Genomic DNA, 20,811 nt, shown 5'->3' with positions numbered 1-20,811 from the left:
GTTTGATTGTTGATGATTTAAGGTGCTGTAATATTCATATTCCCTACTTTAGTAACACTTTTTGGAAGAAAGTTCTGCTTAGCAAAGAGAGAAAAATGACGTGTCATGTCTAGCTTCATACTATATGGATTTCTTTAATATTTGATTTAAATATACAAAGAAACACCAATGGCTAAAAATATTTATCTGCTACTTTCTCTTCTGAGACTATGCCATTAGAGCGTGCAAATAAGCAGAAAGATGCTAACACAGTACAATAATTATAACTGGTTCTTTAACAAGTTGTAAGTGCAAAATAGAAGATAAAAATCCAAACTACTAACTGATGTGTACAGAATATTTTTTTTTCTGGATAATCTTGTGCTATTTTTAATAGTGGTTTGAAAAAGGAAAGCTTTAAAAATTGTACGTGTTTGAAAGAAGTAATCTGTTATGTGGTAACAATTGTACTAAACAGAAAAAGAGCAGCTGTTACTGGAAGTTACAGTTAATTGTTGTATTTTCCAGCACAAGGTTGTTTGGTGGGAACAGTGGGGAAAAAATGCAAGCAACTGCCAAAAAAACAAGCGTGTGAGGTGAAACTTGAATTTGCTCTCGTGAGAACTTTCTGAGATTCACAAGTAACTGAGAAAAGCATGCTGTATTTGAATCTCTGGAGATGTACTGTATAGAGACAGAGCACAGCACACAGTGTTGGCAGGAGAAAGAAAGGAGAACAGAAAATCTGAAAGACTGATGGGAAGGTAAGGGGCATTAGGATGGATGGAGGATAAAATGCCTGCTGCCACTTCAAATTGTTTGTTTGGCTGGTTTCTTTCTTTTGTGCCTTCCTGAGGAGATCTGAAACTCATGGTCTTCTTTCCCTGCTCCTGCAGAACAGGTTTTCATGTGCTTTTTAAATGAAACAAGCAAAGCATGTCCCTATTACAAATCTGTAGAGTAGAAGATAGATAAATTAGCTTGAGGCATTTTGTAAGCACCATAGGCCAAGTTTGGTATGATATATGGATGCCTTAAAGGCAATCTCTGAAGAGAGACTTAAGCAAAATATCCCATCTAGGTTCTGGCTATCGTTAGACCGGTGGGAAAGCTGTGCCCGAAAGCGTCCCTAGGCAGGCTGTGGACAGGAATAGGAGAAGGTCCAGCCCCTCTCATTGCATGGGTGCCTCCTGGCCTGGCAGTGGCCATTACTCTTAAGTGAGCTTTTCTCTGCTTTGGCACTGCTTCTGACCCACAAAATCTGCCACAGGGTCTGCGCTCTGGGAATACAGCTCGTTAGTCAATGTATTCTTCCAGCACAAGGCTATAAAACATTGTAGGTCATAATAGGCAGCTATTTATTTCTTAATATGTCCTTAAGTGCCAGAGGGGAGATTTTTAAAATAAAAATAGTACTGGAATGCATTTATTAGGGATTGACTGTATTTATTTTGAACCACAACACATTCATCCAGATCCACAGTCAAAACTCCAAGAAAGTACAGTTTCCACTATTCTATGAGCTTGATTGTCTGAGCCCTTATCCTTGCCTATATTGCCTCCTGTTGTGAGTAATTCCACTGGCTTCTATGAAACAACATGCAGGAGCCAACCTTTAACCCAGTACTATTTGCAGGATCACTCTCCAAATTACTTCAATACTAAGTTTAGCTCAAAAGAACAAACAAATTTCCCCCAAAAATAAAATTAACAAACCCAGATTGAAAGTTGGGCAATACTCTGAAAATTAATATTTTTAACATTAATATGATCAAGCCTGATCACTATTAATTCATTAACCAGAATGTCTTACAGCTGGAAAAACTGTTTTGTGTTGCCAACTGTATTACATTAATTCAACATGAGTGTGACCGCTGAATATCAGTTGATATTAAAAAAATGGCAGAGTTCATGCAAAGTAAAAATACTTCTGTTTTGCACAAAACAGATCATGCTGTCTGCAGAAGCCTATGACATGAGGTAATTATTATTGTTCTCATTATATTATGGAGATACTGGTCCTATTAAGACTGGTCTGTAGTTAAGACTCATCTGAGTTTTGTCCCTAAAGAAGCAATTAATTCTTAAACTTACAAATGTAAATTAAGTCAAATCTGAGACAGGGCTTAAACACCTTGTTCCTAAATGAAATTCTGAGGTTTGTGAAGTCAGTACAAATTGTGCTGTTAGTATCATGTGTCTTCATAGTATTTACAAACATATTCCATGATTAATTAAAGTTTAATAATTCAAGCGAACACAGAATTGACAACTTGAGAGTGTATTTTAGCTATCATGCTAGTATGTCACTGCTTACAATTTGCATGTTGATAACTTCACTCAAGTAAATACCACTTATCCAGAAATTCAGTGTGTAGGAATGGCATAAATAGGAGACAAGATTTCATGTTGATTTACAGACAGAACCTGTTGTGATCAGAAGGACTTTTGAGAAAATGTACAACTTAATGTACCTTGACCAATGCACAGACACACAGTAAGTGTGGGCTGGTCACTCAGTAGGTTATATAAATAACCTGTCCCTTTCTCATTCCTGACCTGTATTGTGCTTTTCCCCATGTTTTGCATGGTGTATTAGAGGAAGCAATATCATGAGCCATATGAAGCCTATGGACTATGCAGAATTCTAGCACAATAAATGATAATCTGCCCCTATCATTTTGGACAAAATCAGTTACTTCTGGTTAATTTGCTGTCTATTTTTATTTTCTGCACAGATATTTCACATTAGATGTTGGCATCAGTGGAAAAGGAAGTGCCTTTCAGACCTGAGGGAAGCCCTCTGCATGTTCCTGCCTATTCAGTCCCTCTCCAGACACAGATGGCTGGCAGCCACCTAGGAGTGCTCCTGCCTGGTGTCACCAAGGGGTGAGAGACAGTGCTCATTGCAAGGGGGAGCAAAAGGAGGCTCAATCTGCAATTGCTTTTACACACCATCTTGTTTTATGTAGCATGATTTATGAGTGTACAGAACTGATGAACTAGCTTGTCTGTGCTGCCAATATCAGGTCTACAGTTAAGAAAAATTTCCACATTGTATTCTTGATTCTCCTGTATTTTCTCCTCCTCAGGTAGAGGGCTGATTCTGTAAATGCTCCCTTCTTCCTGTTGCAGCTCTCCAGATAATGATACAATGCAGTCAAATGTGGATGGGTATAGCTATATCAGTTTTCAACACACAGCAGGGAAACACTGAATCAAACAAGTATTTTGCACAGGATTGACAGGGTCTCTGTGCAACCTGAATTCATTACAGTTCTGTAAGTTTTCTTCAAAACCTAATTAAAATTGGAATTATACTCCCTCGAGTATACAGCATCATCTGCCTTTACAGCTGCAGCAAGTAAAACTTTGCTTGACCTGCAAGTTCTGTCCCTTTGCTGCCATGGATTTGGCATGGCATACCAGGGAGCGTGTTAAGACATGCAGTGACACAGGCCTGATCTGCCCAAATGCTGAGGCAGGTTTTGACCACAGTATTTTCCAAACCACTTCTGTGGTTATCTCATCAAAGTGCACAAGCTGTTGCTGGCAACACGAAGGGTTCCTTCCTTCAGGAGCGAGATCAGAAAATACTATGGAATTCTAGAGAACAGAATTGTAGGAATCCAAAAGGAAGAGCACCCTAAAATGAGTGCATTGAACTGGTACTCTGTCATTAACATAGCTCAGGAGCATCACTAAATAGGTTGTTGATTTATTCATAATTGCTTCTAACATCCATATATAGATATATGTATAATTATTATAAATTAACTTTGATTTAATTGGATATATTCAATTCAGGATGATTAAGCAGAAATAATTTAATTTTTCAATGCTGGATATTTAGGAAGTGATGTTTGTCCAGCCACTTCTCTTTAGCGAGAGAGAACCTATGCTTCAGAACTCTGAAGTGGGGCTGGCCATCCTTGAGGAATTCAGATGTAGGACTAGATATGAGACCAGTTTTTAGTTTTAATTACTCCCACAAAGCAGATGAAATCCACTCATGTAGATCAGCAAAGAAGGCCTCTTTAAAGCTTATACAGACATAGGCCTTGTGCTGACCTCTGTACAGCATAAGCCTCTGTTGCTGGCCTACCTTCACAGGAATAAATTTTATCCAGAAAGCACAGCACAAGAGGTTCAGATTAATATTCTAGGTTAGAATTTTAATAATTGGTAGCATAAAGGTCAAGTAAATAGTTTAAAAATAACTGAATATTATTGCTATGAAGAACCTGTGCAGAAGTACAGCTTTGTCTCTTTGGTGTTGATCTTGCAACACGCAGTTTTTGCCTTTTGTGATTGTATTCTGAGTTGCTAAACCTCATCACTGATTAGCTGATTCCTCGCTGTTCAATTAGTGACTCCATAAAAATTTAGTAAGTTATTTAAAACTACTTCAATTGACATTTAGGTATTGTTTTTAATTTTCAGACAAGCCATTCTTTAATAATGGCTATAAGAAGTGAGCGGTGCTCTTACACATTAATTCAGCACTGAACCAATTAACTACCTATGCATGCTGTTTTGTAACAATATCTTATCTATTTTTGGTTAATTAGGCAACATGATTAAGATCATGTGTGTTGAATTAACAGGTCAGTGCATCATCTCACTACAATTTAATCTAAGAGATAACTTGATCTGAAAGCCATACAAAAAGAACAATTTACCCTTACCACCTCCAGGTTCCCAGTTTTGAATGTGATCAGCCTGATGTTTCATGGAAAGAGGTGAGTTTTGAACTTGTCTTCTATATAGATTTTCTGCTTTGAAATGTGAATTTCTATTTGAGGCATATAGGTTTTATAAAATGGTCCAAACAATCATTTGCATAAAAACTACACAACAACATGAGAGAGAATTCTTCACCTATTCCATGTTGGTCAGTTCGTATTTATCATATAGATCATTTTCTTCTCCTGGCTGAGTATCCGAGTGATGAAATTCAATAAAAACAATATAGGTCATTGCTCCAAGTACACCTCCCAGCATAGGTGCAACTACAGGGACCCACCACCAATTATTTCCAGCCCTGTAAGACAAAACAAAAACACCCAAGGATTATCATTATTTGTTACTCTAGCGAACACCCTACTTTATATTTCACAGTGAACAAATACAGTGGTGTGACACTTGCTATACTGTAGACCTTTCTATTTTGTCTCACTTTTCTGTAAACGGATGACACCCCTGTCTGTCCTGCTCATGTTGTGATTGAAATGCTACGTAACACCCGCCAGGCCTGTTGGTTTATGTGCTGTACTTGCACCTTGGAAAATAAGGCCTCTTTACTGCCTGGCTGTTTTGGGGGCAGGGGATAATTTCTCCCTTGTGGAAAAGGGGCTTCATTGACTTACAGTGAAATGAACTGGGACATATTTATTGCACAGCAATCTTGACTGATGCTGTTGCCAGATGCTCATGAATAGGTTTTCAGGAGTGATTAATGCAAATGTATGTTGCAAAAATGGATTATCTCATCTGCATGGAGATTTGCAGGTTCAGGCCTGCAATAGTGTATACAGTGTTCTTCTTGACAAGTATAATAGATTATACTTGATTTTGAGTGTATTTGCCTTAAGGAATGCAATAAAACACAATGACTGTAAAGTGACTAGAGTGGTCCAGATTCAAATTTCATGATGTAGTGTCTTTGTGTTTAAAACGTGGAGTCTTTCAGTAAGAGGTAAATAAGTGTTTAGAAGTTTTATAGACATAAAATCCAATCTTTGTTAGAATTGCTGTGTTCAGTAAGGAAGCACAGCATATTGGCTCCACTGGAATGTTTACAGTCATGTTGCACAATTACTAGGATTTAATTTTCAATGTGTAGATTTATGAACATTTTTAAAGAAACAAGTCCACCATTAAAAGGTATAAAACAGTAAATAACAAACTCTTTATGCAGGGGACTTGGGTTTGTAGAATTGCTCTCCCTTTCCTGGAAGTCCACATTCAGACAGTGCATTACTGAGTGTTGGTTTCAGAGCATGGACTTTCTTAACTGTCCTGGTGCATGAAGGTGTTTTAATTCAATAACTGCTGTATTAATTGAATATGTGAGTCTGCAGTGGAAACTCAGCCACCTCAATTTCATGCATATTGAAAATGGAGAAGTAACTTTTTTTTTTTTTTTCCCCCAGAAATACAAAGGGACAAATTAATCCGTGAGAGAAACTTTACAGGAAGCTGCCAGGGGAATTTTTAAACTGTAAGGATAATTATTCAGCACTGAGTTGTGAAGATTTATGCAGAAGTGAACTTGTGGTTAAATCACAACACAAGAATAGAACAGAGCTAATCTCACGGTGCCCTGCTGACAAAAACATTATTCCTTGTTCAGAAATGCCTTGGTTGTATGTGTTTTGCCTTGTTTTGCCTTTGTAATGATTTAGATTTTGCCCTGAGGATATAAAATAACTCCTGATAATGTTCTACTGAGTTTATAGATTTGTTGTTGAGTCATGAATGTCTGTTGAGCACCTGAATTTCTGGCACAAGCATGGACTAAGGTTTTACTGAAATAATCAGCACAACAAAATCTAGATCAGGTACTTGCATGCATCTGTGTGTGCCCACGTGTGTACATGGGCATACAACGAAGGTGTCTCTTGGCAGATTTCTCTCTGATATGTGAACTGACATGTGCCTTGTTGGCTCCTGCATGACCTTCTTCAGATCATGTCTTCTATGTGCAGCAGCTGCTCTCAGCTGTGTTTTAGACACTCTCTGCTAGGATGATGGGTGTAAAGTGTTTATAGAGGGCGATGCCAAAGCTGAAATGAGATCAGGACACAGCTGAGTTCCATGTTTCCATGAGACTCAATCCTCCTTCATTGACAGAGGAGCAAGAACTCTTTGTGACAAGCACAGATAGCTTCACCAAAGTACCATTAGTTCCCTTATACCCTAGTTTTACCCTAGCCTACAGCTGGAAAACGTCCAGTTACGCCTTTGTCATCATCAGGTGGTTTTGCTGTTGGGCAGAGTAGGATGGAGCAGGCACTGGAACAGGCCTGGCAAGCAGCACTTTGGTTTAGCTGCAAACATTACCAGGAATCTACAGCATATAAGCTACATGGACTGGGAACTCTGGCCCATTTTTGACTTGCAAATACATTTCTCACCGAGGCACCTGCTGCGGGACGGTGAGCTGTTGCTGTTTGCTGTAGGAAATGGCTGGATAATTCAGGTATTCAGCAGTGTGGAGGTGGCCAGCTAGGGTTCTGCGCTCCGGAAAGAATGGAAAGTATTTCAGAGGCCCCTTTGCCATCCCAATCCCTGTGCAGACAAGAGGTGCGTCTCCTGACCCTTCCCGAAATGCAGTTTGCTTCAGTCAGGGTGACTTGTCCCCGGCGGGGCCGGCGGCCACGAGGTGTCAGCGTTACCGCGCCGGCGGCTCTGGCAGCGCCAGTAGCGAGCTCGGCAAGTGCTTCTGCTGCCGTGGCCAGTCGCACCCCGCCTCAGCGAAGGTGCCGAGGAACTCGTAATAAACTCCAGGGTGAAGTACTCCAGGGCTAGCTTCACATGCCGATGCGAAATGCTGTTCCGTAGAGCTGTTTCTCGCTTTGTCATGGCTGTTTCATGCTCTTTTATGCTTGTAAAAATCTAGAGCTTTGTACTGAAAGCTCTGGCTCTTTTCTCACTACAGACAAAACTTCACTACCCAAAACTTTTCCTAAGCTTATTAGAATATTCAGCATGTACTTAAGAGAGACTCTTGGTTATCTCCATGGTTTTAGGACAAATCCTTTAGAAACATTTAGGTCTCTCAGATCAGTAGTTATCTCTAACAACTACTGGGGACAGTTGGGGACAGTTGCCACCTGTGACACCTAATCCCAACAGGCTGAGCAGCAGTTTGCAGGCACAGGCCACAGTGCTGACTCCATCTATTGTGTGCAAAATGGTCCTCTCTATAGGGCGGTGGACAGACACCCCCTTTCCCCTGCTCAGAACAGCTTCTAATGGGAGCCTTTAACCGAAGCAAACCTGTTGCACTGGTTAAGGAAACCACACCATGGTGAGAACATGATAAAACCAGAATGAACTGGACCTGCAAACACAAAGAAGGGTAGAGGGGCTTTTCCCCCCTGTGAACCCATTATCTCCATGTTTAGAGCATTTGCTTGGGAGCAGCATGTTAGGAGAGTCTTGTCCTTCTTGATCTGATCTGTTCCAAAGTGAGGCCTTCCTGGTGGTCCTTGGCTGCCCTCTAGGCAGCACTTGAACGCTCACTGACCCGAACAGTCACCTAGTAAGATGCATCCATCCTCGCTCCAATTAATGTTCGATATCTTTTCAGTATTTCCTATTGCTTGGATTGTACAGCATTCCCCTTGTGTCACTGAGGAGGTTTCATGCTTAGGTCTCGGTTCTTGGGCATGCATTTTACTAGAGAGCTTAAGAACCTGCCGCAAGGTTGTGAATTCCAGTTAAGCTGAGACATCTAAGGGTTAGCTGTCAACTATTGCTGCATCACTTAAGTCTGTCATGCACATCTAATGCCAGCAGAGCATCAGGCAGTTCAGGATCCCGGTTAGAATCATTCAGATTTCTCCCATGGCCTGTAACTGATCCAAAGCTTCCGGCTACCTAACAAAGCTTAAGTTCTTCCTAAGTCCCACTTGGATCTGTGCTGTAAATAGATGAGAACATATTCCTGTTGTATCTTTCCCTTGAACTTTGTTATAGCTGTAGCCTTATAACTGAAGGAAGGGAGGAAGACTGCTTCCTTAATTTATGCATCACTGAGACTGCTGTAAGTTTATTCTGGCAATGACGAGACATCTCCTATCTCATTTTATGTTCACATTTTAAAATTTCTTAGTATAGTCTTTACAGTGGGGATGTGTTTCCTCTCTGTGTAATAAATCCTAAAACTAAATTAGGGAAGAGACCATGTTGGTACAAACAAAGTTTTCCTGTCGTTTCTTAAATGTAAATGAGTAGGACCTTCTGGAGAGGAGGTGGTCTATGACTAGACCACACTACAAGCAGGCTTCCAAACATTTTAAAAAATGGAATAGCCAACTTCATAGTATATTATGGATTATAGCACATGACACTATAATTAACATCATAGTCAACAACAGCTTATAATTAAATAGGCAGGAGAGAGGAGAATCCTAGGTGTGGGATGTTACTCTGTATGCTGCTGTTTGGGGGGAAAAAAAAAAAATACAGTCTAATGGTACAGTGGTAAGACCTGCTGGGGAGGAAAAGTTTAGACGTAATAGGGGTAGAGAGCTGACCTCCTGCCAGTGGCTCACCAGAGCTGTGTTACATCTGAGCTTTGGATCTGGCCTATGGCATGACTGTGCCCGCTGCTTCTATGCTCTGTACCTAGCTTTTTTGTATCAGAAAAGCTTTACTACTGCTGTCCTCTACTAAGGCACGTGATTTGTGTAGATGGAAGTCATACTAAATAAATACAGAATATTTGTACTTGGTGAAGTAGCTAAAATGAAATCTCTATTAACCAGAGCTCTATAGAGGTCTACAATACTTCTGGGGATTCCTACTTGTAAATAACTGGAAAAACAAGTCATACAAAAATAAACCAAAAGACCTACCTCCTGATGACAGATTACTCTTACTTAGATATCCCAGAGTGCCTTTTACACTGGGTATGTGTAAGCTGTAGATTTGATGTGCAACTGATTAGCTATGCATTTGGCCAGCCAAAAGCGTGTGTGTGTGCGTGCACACATGCATGCACAGGGATTTGAGAGTGTGCTCTGAAATGTGGGAAAATGAAGGGAGCTTGCTTTCATTCACTCCTTCACTCCCAGGCAGGAAGTCAGGCTTTTAGCTTGTTGTATATTTCTGCAATAACTCAGTAGTAATAATAGGCTAAATCAATCCGATATGTCTGTGTTTTTTACTGCACCCAATAAATATTCCCACCTAACTCTCACGATTTCATTTTTTTTTTCTGAAAGCTGCAGGACAAGAGAAGAAAGCACTCTTATATTTTCAGTGGCCTCTAAGAATCTCTAATATTTTGGGAAGGGTCTGCCTGAAACAGTGGTTGATATTAGAGATAATGCATGTTTGATTTGCCCCAGGAGCAGGAAATCCTTTTTAAAGCCCAGTTCCTAGAGGATGTCTGGCTTAAAGTGCACAAATAGCTTCTTCTGGTATGCAAAGAATTACCTATATGTATATAAAGTATGACTTGGTACCATGTTGAATCAGGATCTTACTTTCCTAAGAAGCAATTTTAGTCAAGAGCATTTTACTTCATATCCAGGCATACTTACGTGAATACTTCCATTCCCCATCCTGCGATGGCTGTGAAGAGCCTTGGGCCTAGATCCCTGGCCGGGTTCATGGCACAGCCACTGTTCATTCCCAAGGAGCAAGTAAGAACAATTATAAGAAGTCCCACTACGATTGGCTCCAGGCCCTTTGGTACGCTGTTATTTCTGGTGTCAAAAATAGCAAATATAGCCAGAAGAAGAACAGCTGTTGACATCACCTGGCCAATGCAAAGAAGAGAATATTAAATAAATGTGCAGATTCCTTCCAATAACGAAGAGAGGCCATGGAAGCTCTGTGGATTGTGGTGGCTTAGAGCTGCTATTTAGATTTATCCCACTATACAGGGTAAAAAAAATTGGAATCCAGTGCCTGTCTCCTTCACAGTAGTGAGAAGTTTGTGCTGAAAGAAAAAGACAAGAAATGTGCTAAGGACACGTGGAAAAAAAAATAAATCTGCAACAACGTGGTGTGGAAAGAATAGAGGACTTCAAATGCTCCTCCTGTGTGAGATCTGATGCTTTGTTTCCACATTTTTTCCTACCAATTTAACAGTTCAATTTACCTGATTTTTGGTAGTTCTACTATGCCAATACAATCAGTTACATTGATATAAAACTATTTTATGTGACTGTAGCTTACACTGACAAATTAGACTAAATATGCACCTCTTTATCCACGTATTGCATAATGTCAGGAGGAAAAATTGAAATCTACAAAGTCAAAACTGAACAGCTAAAAAACTAGGAATTGCTGAAATTTAGATTGCACATGTAACTGTAATGTGAACTCTGTATTGGATCTGCTAATTGAGCTGAGGAAGGAAATTTTCTTGGAACTACTTTGATGGAAGTGCTGCTCTGCTTAAATCAAATGCTTTGTAAATGTCAATTTTGCTAATAATTAACTTAGGGGGAAAACAGGCAAAAGTTTCAGCAATGTCAAAACATTCAGTCTCTATATTGATTTAAAGAAGTTGAAATTTGGGAGTTCTGATATTTTTTTTTTTTTTTATTTCACCTGTTTTAAATTTTGTTTTAAAACATCCATGGGTGAAAAGATCTTATGGAAAAGTCTGACTGATCTAAAGCAAAAATCAGAATTATTTTCTTTAAAAAATTCAAAACATTGTTTGGATTTTTTTGATTTCACAATCTTCAGTTTCTTTACATAAGAAATGCCTGTGCTCCAGCAATCCCTATTTTTTTGTAGCTTACTTAGGCAGTGTTTATTTCATGTATGCCTAAGGAAGACAGGTAAAATGAGTAGAAGTAGATAGAAGATATGAAACTTAATTTTTCACTGTTGGATAAGAGGGATTAGAGAATACAGCTTGGAAATAAAGTGGATTTTTTTTCAGATTCAGTAATTTGAAAAATAACATCTATTTGCAAAGAGAAAGTAAGAGAGGAAGCTTGTGGTAGCAGAAAACTCAGCTTGTTCAAGGTGTGTTAAACTGGCTGCTTAAGCATTACTTAAGGAAAAATAGGTCAACAAAATGGGCTGGCTTTTGATGAAAATTGACATAGCTCTGCTGAAGTTTATGGAGAAACACTGATTTACACTGGGGAAAACTTCTTATAGATATTGCATTAAAGACATGTAGAGTGCAACAATTAATATGATGTATGTGGAAAGAACAACTTCAAATTATCTTGCTTGTAATATATGACTAAACTGTAACCCCTGCAAACAGCATTGCATTCTTATTGCTGTTGTACAGTGATGTATGACCAAAACAGTGAGATTTATCATACTCATTAGAGATTATTTTTTTGTTTTGTTTTTTTTTACTGCTTGGTTTTACCGTTTTCAGTATGTTTAATTTGTAGAATCAAGACAGCAAATGCACTTACCTGATCTGCAAATCCATTTATGAGGGACAGATATGGAGCTGGATATGTTGCAAAGATATGTGCTGTTGCATTAGGTCCTGTGACTTCAAATGTTCCATTGCTATACTCCATAAAGGCATCTATAGAAAACAGCCATTACCTGGTTTCACTTCTCCATGCACACTAGGTTTTCTAGGACCAGATTATATGCGATAGGTCTGTGAACTTCACATTCTCAACTGAAACTGATAGTTGTATTATTCAGTAAGGGGTGCTATATTTGGCATGATGCCTTGAAAAATGCATAGCACCCTGATCGTACTGTTGTGGATTCCCAGCCACCAGGAATTACTGCTATTCCATTTGACAGTTGTGCAATGACAACTTCTGGGAATGAGCTCTCCTGAGAGACCTCCTCTTCTAAAGGAGTTTGAATTTTTTACTCAGCATGGGCTTTACACCCAACTGCTGTGTTAGTCATCCAAGATATGAAGGGAGAGGCTAGCCCCAAAACTTCAGTTCTTAGTATATTTAAGTTGATGTATTTTATATATATTGTTAATATTTATGTGTATTGTAAATACATGTATATTTATGTTAGTATATTTAAAGCATATTTTAAATAGTATAATATGATTTCTGTGTCAAAATAATTTGCTGCCTTGGCAAGCCCTGAAATGTTAGAAGTAGGGAGACACTAAGATGAAGCACTCAAAAATCTGCATAGACAGACGTGAATAATAAACATGATGCCTTTACTTCACTAGTGGACCCAGTAATGAGGTGATCCTTGTGAGTAAAGAAACAGCTCTTCATTTCCCGTGGAAGTCATGGTGAAGACGGTTAGCTTCTCTAGAGCTAGCAGACAACTCTATTTCTCCTTTCTAGCTTTGCTTAAGGCCACAACATGGGTGCAGAGAATCTTTAGTTGTTTACTTTGGTCAGGCCTTCTCATTTGCAGTGTCATATTATTTTGTTGCATTTAACTATTGGGGGGGGGGGGGGGGGGGAAAGGAAAATTTTGGGGGGGGGGGAAGGATAAGGAAAAGAAAATTTCTCAGCTGTGAATTACTTTGTACACCTTTAGAAAGGCCTCATGTTCATCAGCCTAGCATATATATATTTTCTATCACTTTTTCAGGAGTATCGTGGAAAATGAAAGCACCTGGCTCAAGTATGTGTGTATGGGGAAGACAGAGGTGTTAAGCTCCTACATCTGTTTTTCTACCAGTGAGTTTTCAGTGGACCCCAATTAGCACAGGATGCTCCTGCAAGTTGTACGAAGGAAAAATTACAGAATAGGTTTGGGAATTAATAAGAACAAGAAAAGGGCAAAGTACTTAAGCAGAGATAGGGATATGAGAAAATCCTGCACTCCTGAATAACAGGGAGAAGTTCCTAATCCTAGCTCTAAGTTCCCCATCTTTATGTTCCCTATCTTGGCTCCCTGTCCTACTGTTACCCTTTGGCAGAGCACAGTGAATCGCCGTTAGAAGCATGTGCATGCTGATGTACTGCTGCATCCTGGCTACAGCCCTAATCCTGGCTGTCTGGTTTGAGGAGGACCTAGATTCAGGTGGAATTCCTGTTCTGGAATCTGAGTTTCCAAATTGCAACACTAAAACAAACAAACAACTCCCCTGGCCCAAACCCCAAACAAACAGACCCCACCAAACTTCAGGAACAATTACCGCAGTTCCTAAAGGGTCTTCTGTTTGTGATTACTACTGGTACCGAGCACCTAGCTGATATACAACAAGCATTTCCATTTTAATTTTTCCTCTGTTGCTCCTAGATCCAGCACTGTCTGCAGACATAATGCCTATAAAGGGAGAGGCTTTGGAGGAGATGCGCTGGGACAGTAGAAGCAGAGTTTTGGAGTAGGTGATTGAAGCAACTGATCTGACTGAGCAGATTCATCAAGTCAGGGAGTCTGTTACTAAGTTTTTTTCCCTTTGTGGCACACCGTGTAAAAGAAATATGCCTCAAGGATAGGAGTAATCTTCCCCCCTCCATCCCGCCTCTAGTATGTGACCCCTTTATCACTGTACCTGGAGTTCATTGCCTTGGAGAACTACCTTTCAAAGGTGGTCTGAAGTTTAGTCTGGAGGGACTTGATCTCATATCCTGTAACCTCAATGAACGATGTTGGTGATACTTGCCTACAGGCACTTGGATCAGGTCTTTAATGTTTCTAATTTGCTTGGAAGATGAATAGCCCTGTATCCTGGCTATTAAGTAATTTAAAATCCTTACTGAGAAATACATGATCTCAAAGTATCTGATTTCCCATGAATAACTTTTCTAAATTTCAGAACATTTCCTGGAGTATTAGTGTTTCAGAAAAGTTGTAGGATACATGGAATGTTTGAGCCTTTTTTTCTTCAAACTCTTTATGCTTTCTTTTTTTCTTCTTTATGGCTTTAGCTTTAGTCCTGCCATTAGCCCTGTGTGAACAGAGTTCTCTGCCTGCTTGGCATTCATTGAAAAATGGGGGCCTTAGAGACTGCCTGACCTCTAGTTTGTCCTGTGAGCATGTCTAAGGGTGTACTCACCGTAATAAATCCCAAAGACAGCCGCTGCTCCAACAAATGCTCCCAGGAGTTGTGCTAATATGTAAATTGGTAATTTGGTCCATTTTAATCTTCCAGTCACACACATGGCTAATGAAACAGCCGGGTTTATGTGACCACCTGAAAAATAAATCACAAACTAAGTTTTATGGATACATAAGAATAGGTGAAGGATTTGTAAAAATGTGGGCACATTTGAGCACGGGAGTAGTACATGCTTTCCTAGATGTTATTTTGCAATTAAATGCTTGACTGTAGTTAAACTGAAACAAGTTGGATGAAGTTTGGGGGGAGGGAAGCCAGTATCCACCAAGATCCAACTTCCCTCTTGATGTCTGCAGACTGTGCTATTTGTCAGACTGCTGTCCTGCAATATATAATCTATAGCTAACTTTTTCTAGAAAAAGCCTAAATCTGCCCTATCGGTTGTGATGTGAGGGTCCATTGTTCTGCACGTATTGTCTCAAGGGCTTTGGCTTTTTATTTTTAAGGGAGGAGTGGGGCAGCAGAACGTTCATTCAGTTTAGCAAGTGGCTATTAAGATTAAGGACTATTACTGACTTGATTGAATAGCTTGAGGCAGATCTGGGGTACCCTGGATTTAAGTCATGTTTATGTCCTTGTCTTCAGCCTGAGGTTACTTAGGAACTAACTCAAGTTTTCATGAACATAAGAGCTACGGATTTAACATTGAGCTATGGACATAATCTATCTGGACTTCCATAAGACCTTTTACATGGTCTCCCACAACTTCCTTCTCTTTAAATTGGAGGGATGTGGATTTGATGGGTGGAATGTTCAGTGGATGAGCAATTGGTTGGGTGATTGCATCCAGTGGGTACTGTTCAACAGCTCAATGTCCAGATGAAGACTGGTGACAAGCGGTGTCCCTCAGGGGTCTGTACTGGGACCAGTACTATTTAATATCTTCATCAGTGACATAGACAGTGGGATCGACTGCACCCTCAGCAAGTTTGCTGATGACACCAAGCTGAGTGGTGCGATTTATACATCTTAGAGATGGGATGCCATACAGAGGGACCTGGACAAACTTGAGAAATTGGTCCGTGTGAACCTTCATGAAGTTCAACAAGGCTGAGTGCAAGGTCACACACCTGGGTTGGGGCAGTCCCCAGTATCAGTACAGGCTGGGGGATGAAGGCACTGAGAGCAGCCCTGCAGAGGACTTGGAGGTACTGGTAGATGAAAAGCTGGACATCAGCCAGGAATGTGCATTCACAGCCCAGAAGGCTAACCATACCCTGGGCTGCATAAAAAGAAGCATGGTCAGCAGGTTGAGGGAGGGGATTCTGCCCCTCTGAGGTGATTCCCTGCTCTGGTGAGACCCGACCTGGAGTACTGTGTCCAGCTCTGGAGTCCTCAGCACAATAAAGGCATGGACCTGTTGAAGCATGTCCAGAGGAGGCCACAAAAATGATCAGAGGGATGGAACACCTCTCTTGTGAAGAAAGGCTGAGAGAGTTGTGAGTTGTTCAGCCTGGAGAAGAGCAGGTTCTGAGGAGACCTTATTTGTGGCCTTTTAATACTTAAAGGAGGCCTACAAGAAAGATGAGTACAAACTTTTTATCAGGGCCTGTGGTGATAGAATAAGGGGTAATGGTTTTAAACTAAAAGAGGGGAGATTTATACTAGATATAAGGAAGTCATTTTTTACAATGAGAGCGGTGAAGCACTGGCACAGGTTGCCCAGAGAGGTGGGGAAGCCCCATCCCTGGAAACATTGAAAGTCAGGCTGGACAGGGCTCTGAGCAGCCCAATCTAGTTGAAGATGTTCCTGCTCACTGCAGGGGGTTTGGACTAGTTGACCTTTAAAAGTCCCTTCCAGTCCAAACCATTCTATAATTCTATAAAATAAAATAATGGCAGGGCTGTCCAGCTTCACACTGACTGCTGGAGAGCTATGCCCAGATGGGATCTGGGGACAGCAGTGTGTAGTTCTTCATCACACATTTTCATCAAGCTCTTACACCCTGCAGAAAGGTCCATGAGAAGGAAACTGATAAAGGAGCTGTGCTGAAACAGAGAGTTCTATTTCCTGTGGAATTTCCTTCCTTTGTATTTAGGTGTAGCTACACCTAAACTCACACATGGAAAATATTTCAGCAATATTGAAATTCTTTGTGACAATTTTAGTTTCTAAAATATATTTATTATTATGTCACATGCTAGCTAATCACTTCCCTCAACATCTTTAAACAACATGGAAAGAAGTGTTGAGTGATTTTGGAAAACGTCAATTTTTTTTACAAATAAATAAGCAGATGGAACAGTACTCCACAGTAAAAGTACAGTAAAACCCAAGTTTTGCAAGGACATAGCAGATCCATCCACAGTAAAACCCAAGTTTTGCAAGGAAATAGCAGATCCATCGCTTAACTTCCAGGTAAAGTCTCATTTCAGCCTGTATGGTTATCAGGAAAAATGGCCTTTGGCTTAATAAAATAACTAAAAGAGTGTGACCTTTGTCTGTCAAATGCTAGTGATGGAGAGAAGGCCTCTATGTACAGTTTCTGTGTTTGCTTGCACTTCAGGTCAGTGAGTCATTATCTTATGAAATCCAGGCACCTTTGATACATAATGAACTGACAAACACAGATAACAAGCTGGATAAAACCTTCTTTGTATCATTTCCAAAACTCTGACCTAGTAACACCAGTCTTGAATTAACTTTGAATTCCTCACTGTGTTTCAAATTCTTCACCATGGAGCGAATAGATGGATGGCACCTTATTTAATAGCCCTTTATGTGAATTTTGATAAATTGTTGTCTTGTCATTTGTTCTTTACTCTGGCTGGAATGAATAATTTTCCTTTCTTTCAACACCTAATATTGTTCCCCACCTGTATATAATACAGGGTGATTATGATGGCCAGGACAAGTCCTGATAATATTAGAGATGTCTGATTAACATTAAATCTGGAAAGGAAACGTCTAGTTGAAGACTCTCATGCTGACATAGGGGAGCTAAAAGATTCTTGGTTCCTGTGCCACTGGTAGTTTCCTGGTTAAAAAAAAAAAAAAAAAAAAAAAAGGCGTCTTTGGACAATGTGTTCCCCATTCTTTTGTAGCTGCAGTGATCCCACTCATGAGTTTGTTTGAAATGGTAAGTTGGAAAAAATGGTGGGGAATTATCTAGACATTGAAGAAAATTGGAGGAAAAGCAAAAAGGGAACTTTTCCTAGATAAAAGAGCTCAAAATCACCAAGTGTGCAGACTATATATTTTATGTTACCATGAATTTAGAATTTCATAAAGAACAAATGCAAAGTATTTTAGCAGTACTTAAACATGAGACTTTATGGCCAAAAAGCCACAGAATTTGCTGACAAATTCTATGTAGGAAGTGATATTCTAAAGTGTCCACTAGTAATCAGATGTTGGATAGTCACAGCCTATTGAAATATCTGTTCCTGTTCTTTCACAGAGAAAATGCACTGCATGCAGAATCCTTTGTCATGGGAAAAACACAGGAAGCACAATACTGCAATATCTGCAACTGCTCTGCCATGCTGGGAGTGAACACTAATCTTCTATATAATAGAGATTAATGTCCCTTGAAGATGGAAATATAGGACAGGTTAGTGTCTTTACAGGGTTTTTTTCACGAGATTACATTAGAGGAGTTTACCTGCCTACACGTAAACCAAGCGCTGTAGCTTACAGTTGTTCAGATAATAGGAATGTACTGCTGAATTAATTTTGTGCTTTATTAAGGAACCATTCTGCTCTGTTTCAATGACAGTAACAAGACTGCCTGTTTTGCAGTACCTTGAGCGCTTTCTAATGTGAACTTGGAAATCTCCTCATGCATGATATCTCTGTAAAAGAGAAGACTAGCCACAGTAATTTCTACTCTAGCAACTATTTATTATGGCCTACTTATACCTAGAGATACCTGCCCAGATCAATTTTACCCTCTTTATGAATGGTAAGAAATTCCTCTATAAGAACTGGAGTACAAGGGCACCATTGCTTTAAGAGGGCAATATAAACTCCACACACAACACAGAGTATTGTGTATATTCTGTGTATTATACTGTGCATTACAACCCATCATTTTCTGTTTTAAAGGGAGAATTTAAATGTTAAAAGCAGTTATGCTAATGTTCTTGATATTAATTTGGCCAAAATGAATGGTGGAAATAGGAGACAAAGCACCATCCAATATGGCACATGCAGACACTGATTAGTTAGCCCAGCTACAGACAAAAGAGAGATCCTGACCAATATACATTGAAGAAATGTTATAGCAGAAACAAAGAGGCAATGACAGTACCTTGACAGTGTATCACAAAGTGTGTATCTAGTATTGAATCTTTTTGCATTCTGTGAACTGCTGTTTCCATGAATAAACAAACAGACAGGAGCAGACTTGCTACTGCCTGTCATAGGTCTGCCAGGTTTTGTACTCTAGCTCAGATCAGGGTTTGGTAGAAGAATTTGTCAAACACAAAGAACAGAAGGAAAAAAGGAGAACACAAAAAAATGTGGCAATAAATACTATATGAGAAAGTCACTTACCAGAAACACCCCCAGACACATATACTGCTATGGTGACTGCCATTGCAAATCCAACTGATACTGTCATGGGCCCACCATGGGCTCCTCGGCTGAGGACAGCCTGTCCCACACACCCACATCCAAGTGCCTGCATTTTAAAAGAGAAATGTAAAACTGTGAGTGTGTCTGTCAAATCTTATTGGTTAGTTTGCAACTCCTGTTGCTGTCTCGGTATAGCTGAAAATGTTGTTAAATACTGAAACAATGCTAGAATTTGAGATTAGTGGCATGTGTGCCATTGTTGTATTTGCTCTTTATTTTCCCCTGCTCTGTGACCAGGAAGAATGTCTGCTAATAAGGACCTCTCTCCCCCCAGAAAACAGTTTTCAGGCACAGTGATGGGATACAGATCAGAACTTGGAGCCTAAACAAGATCTCACAAGCTCGGCAACAAATCTCTGCATCTGAAAGTGAAGAGGGAATTAATTCTGTGTGGCAAGTTTTCGTTTCCACGTTGTTGTTATAAGCAATGTAAAAAATAGTATAAAAGTTATGAAAGGTAGTTCAAACAGCTTTTAATGTTTAATGTTGAAACTCTAGAATGAGACAACTTTCTGGAGTTTAGAGTGTGTGTTACTGTTATGCTGCCTTGATATCATATATTGCTTTATCAAAATATGAACTGTTAGACCTTAACACAGTTTATTTTAAACTGATACAATAAGTGGAAATTCTGAGAATTATGGACCAAGGCAAAAAAAAGAGAAGATAGGGCAAATCCTGGTGAAATGAGGCAAATAATGTTTGTAGCTTCATAATTCAGAAAGATTTAAAAATAAGTGGTTACTTATACTCCTGAAGTGTTAATTCTCCTTTTGCCATGCTCAACTGGCTTTCTGCAAAAACTGAGTGCAGGCTATGTTCTAGGGAAAAGGAGAGGAGCTCTGGCTGTGGAGCACAATTCTTAGCTTCAAGTATATGTTTATGTCCTATTAAAGTTGGTAGGGAAGATTTTCAAAGGCACAGACCATCTTTAGTTTAAGATAGACTAGCTGATCTGTTTCTGCCATAAATCAATTTGTGTCTTTGAAAATCTCCTTTTTAAATATAAGCCCAAGTGCTTTGCTGAATAAGGACTCAACATTCTGAAAGATATCAAATACAATCTATAGTCTGAAATCTTCCACTTCTTTGCAAGTATAAGTGATCTGAATCATACTGTTTCTGGGATGTGAGTAGATTTACCTTGAGTAATCTTAATTACTTTGATATTAAATTGAATATATATATTATATATATATTCCTTCTTTGATGGTACATTGGAATCTGATTTTTTTTCTTCCTATAAAATCATTCCATCTTAGCTAATGCAGTTGCTTTGATTAATCTCCTTGCTTTGCTTTAGTGTTCTGCCATTACTGTATTGCAAATATTCTTCTCAGCTATACATATTTGAATACATAAAATTTTGTTATTTTAGAAATGCTTTCAGTTGCAAGGTGGTTGCATTCAGAAACTGCAATGTAACGGGAAAAATCTCTCCTGCCTTAGAAATAGACTGTACCAAAAAGATTTGGTGACTGAAGTTTAACAAGCAAGTCCTGCTAGAATAGATGCAATTTAAACA

General features: G+C 39.5%; 1 protein-coding gene across 2 annotated transcripts in view; it reads right to left on the bottom strand.

The window, feature by feature from the left end:
• Positions 1-4,685: 4,685 nt before the first annotated feature.
• The window catches only part of AQP9 (aquaporin 9), a 27,720-nt gene continuing 11,594 nt past the window's right edge, over positions 4,686-20,811 (bottom strand). For both annotated transcript variants that reach the window (XM_010164346.2, XM_010164345.2), the window contains 5 exons: positions 19,206-19,332; positions 14,645-14,782; positions 12,111-12,229; positions 10,257-10,474; positions 4,686-5,023 (listed from right to left, as the gene is read on the bottom strand). In XM_010164346.2, coding sequence (XP_010162648.1) covers positions 4,861-5,023; positions 10,257-10,474; positions 12,111-12,229; positions 14,645-14,782; positions 19,206-19,332 — 765 coding nt within the window. In that variant the 3' untranslated portion in view covers positions 4,686-4,860. The remainder of the gene's footprint in view (positions 5,024-10,256; positions 10,475-12,110; positions 12,230-14,644; positions 14,783-19,205; positions 19,333-20,811) is intronic.

This window comes from Antrostomus carolinensis, unplaced genomic scaffold, assembly GCF_000700745.2.
Source record: "Antrostomus carolinensis isolate BGI_N321 unplaced genomic scaffold, ASM70074v2 scaffold723, whole genome shotgun sequence".
NCBI lineage: Eukaryota > Metazoa > Chordata > Aves > Caprimulgiformes > Caprimulgidae > Antrostomus > Antrostomus carolinensis.
The sequence above is the reverse complement of the archived record's forward strand: the minus strand, read 5'-3'. Positions and strand labels throughout refer to the sequence as shown.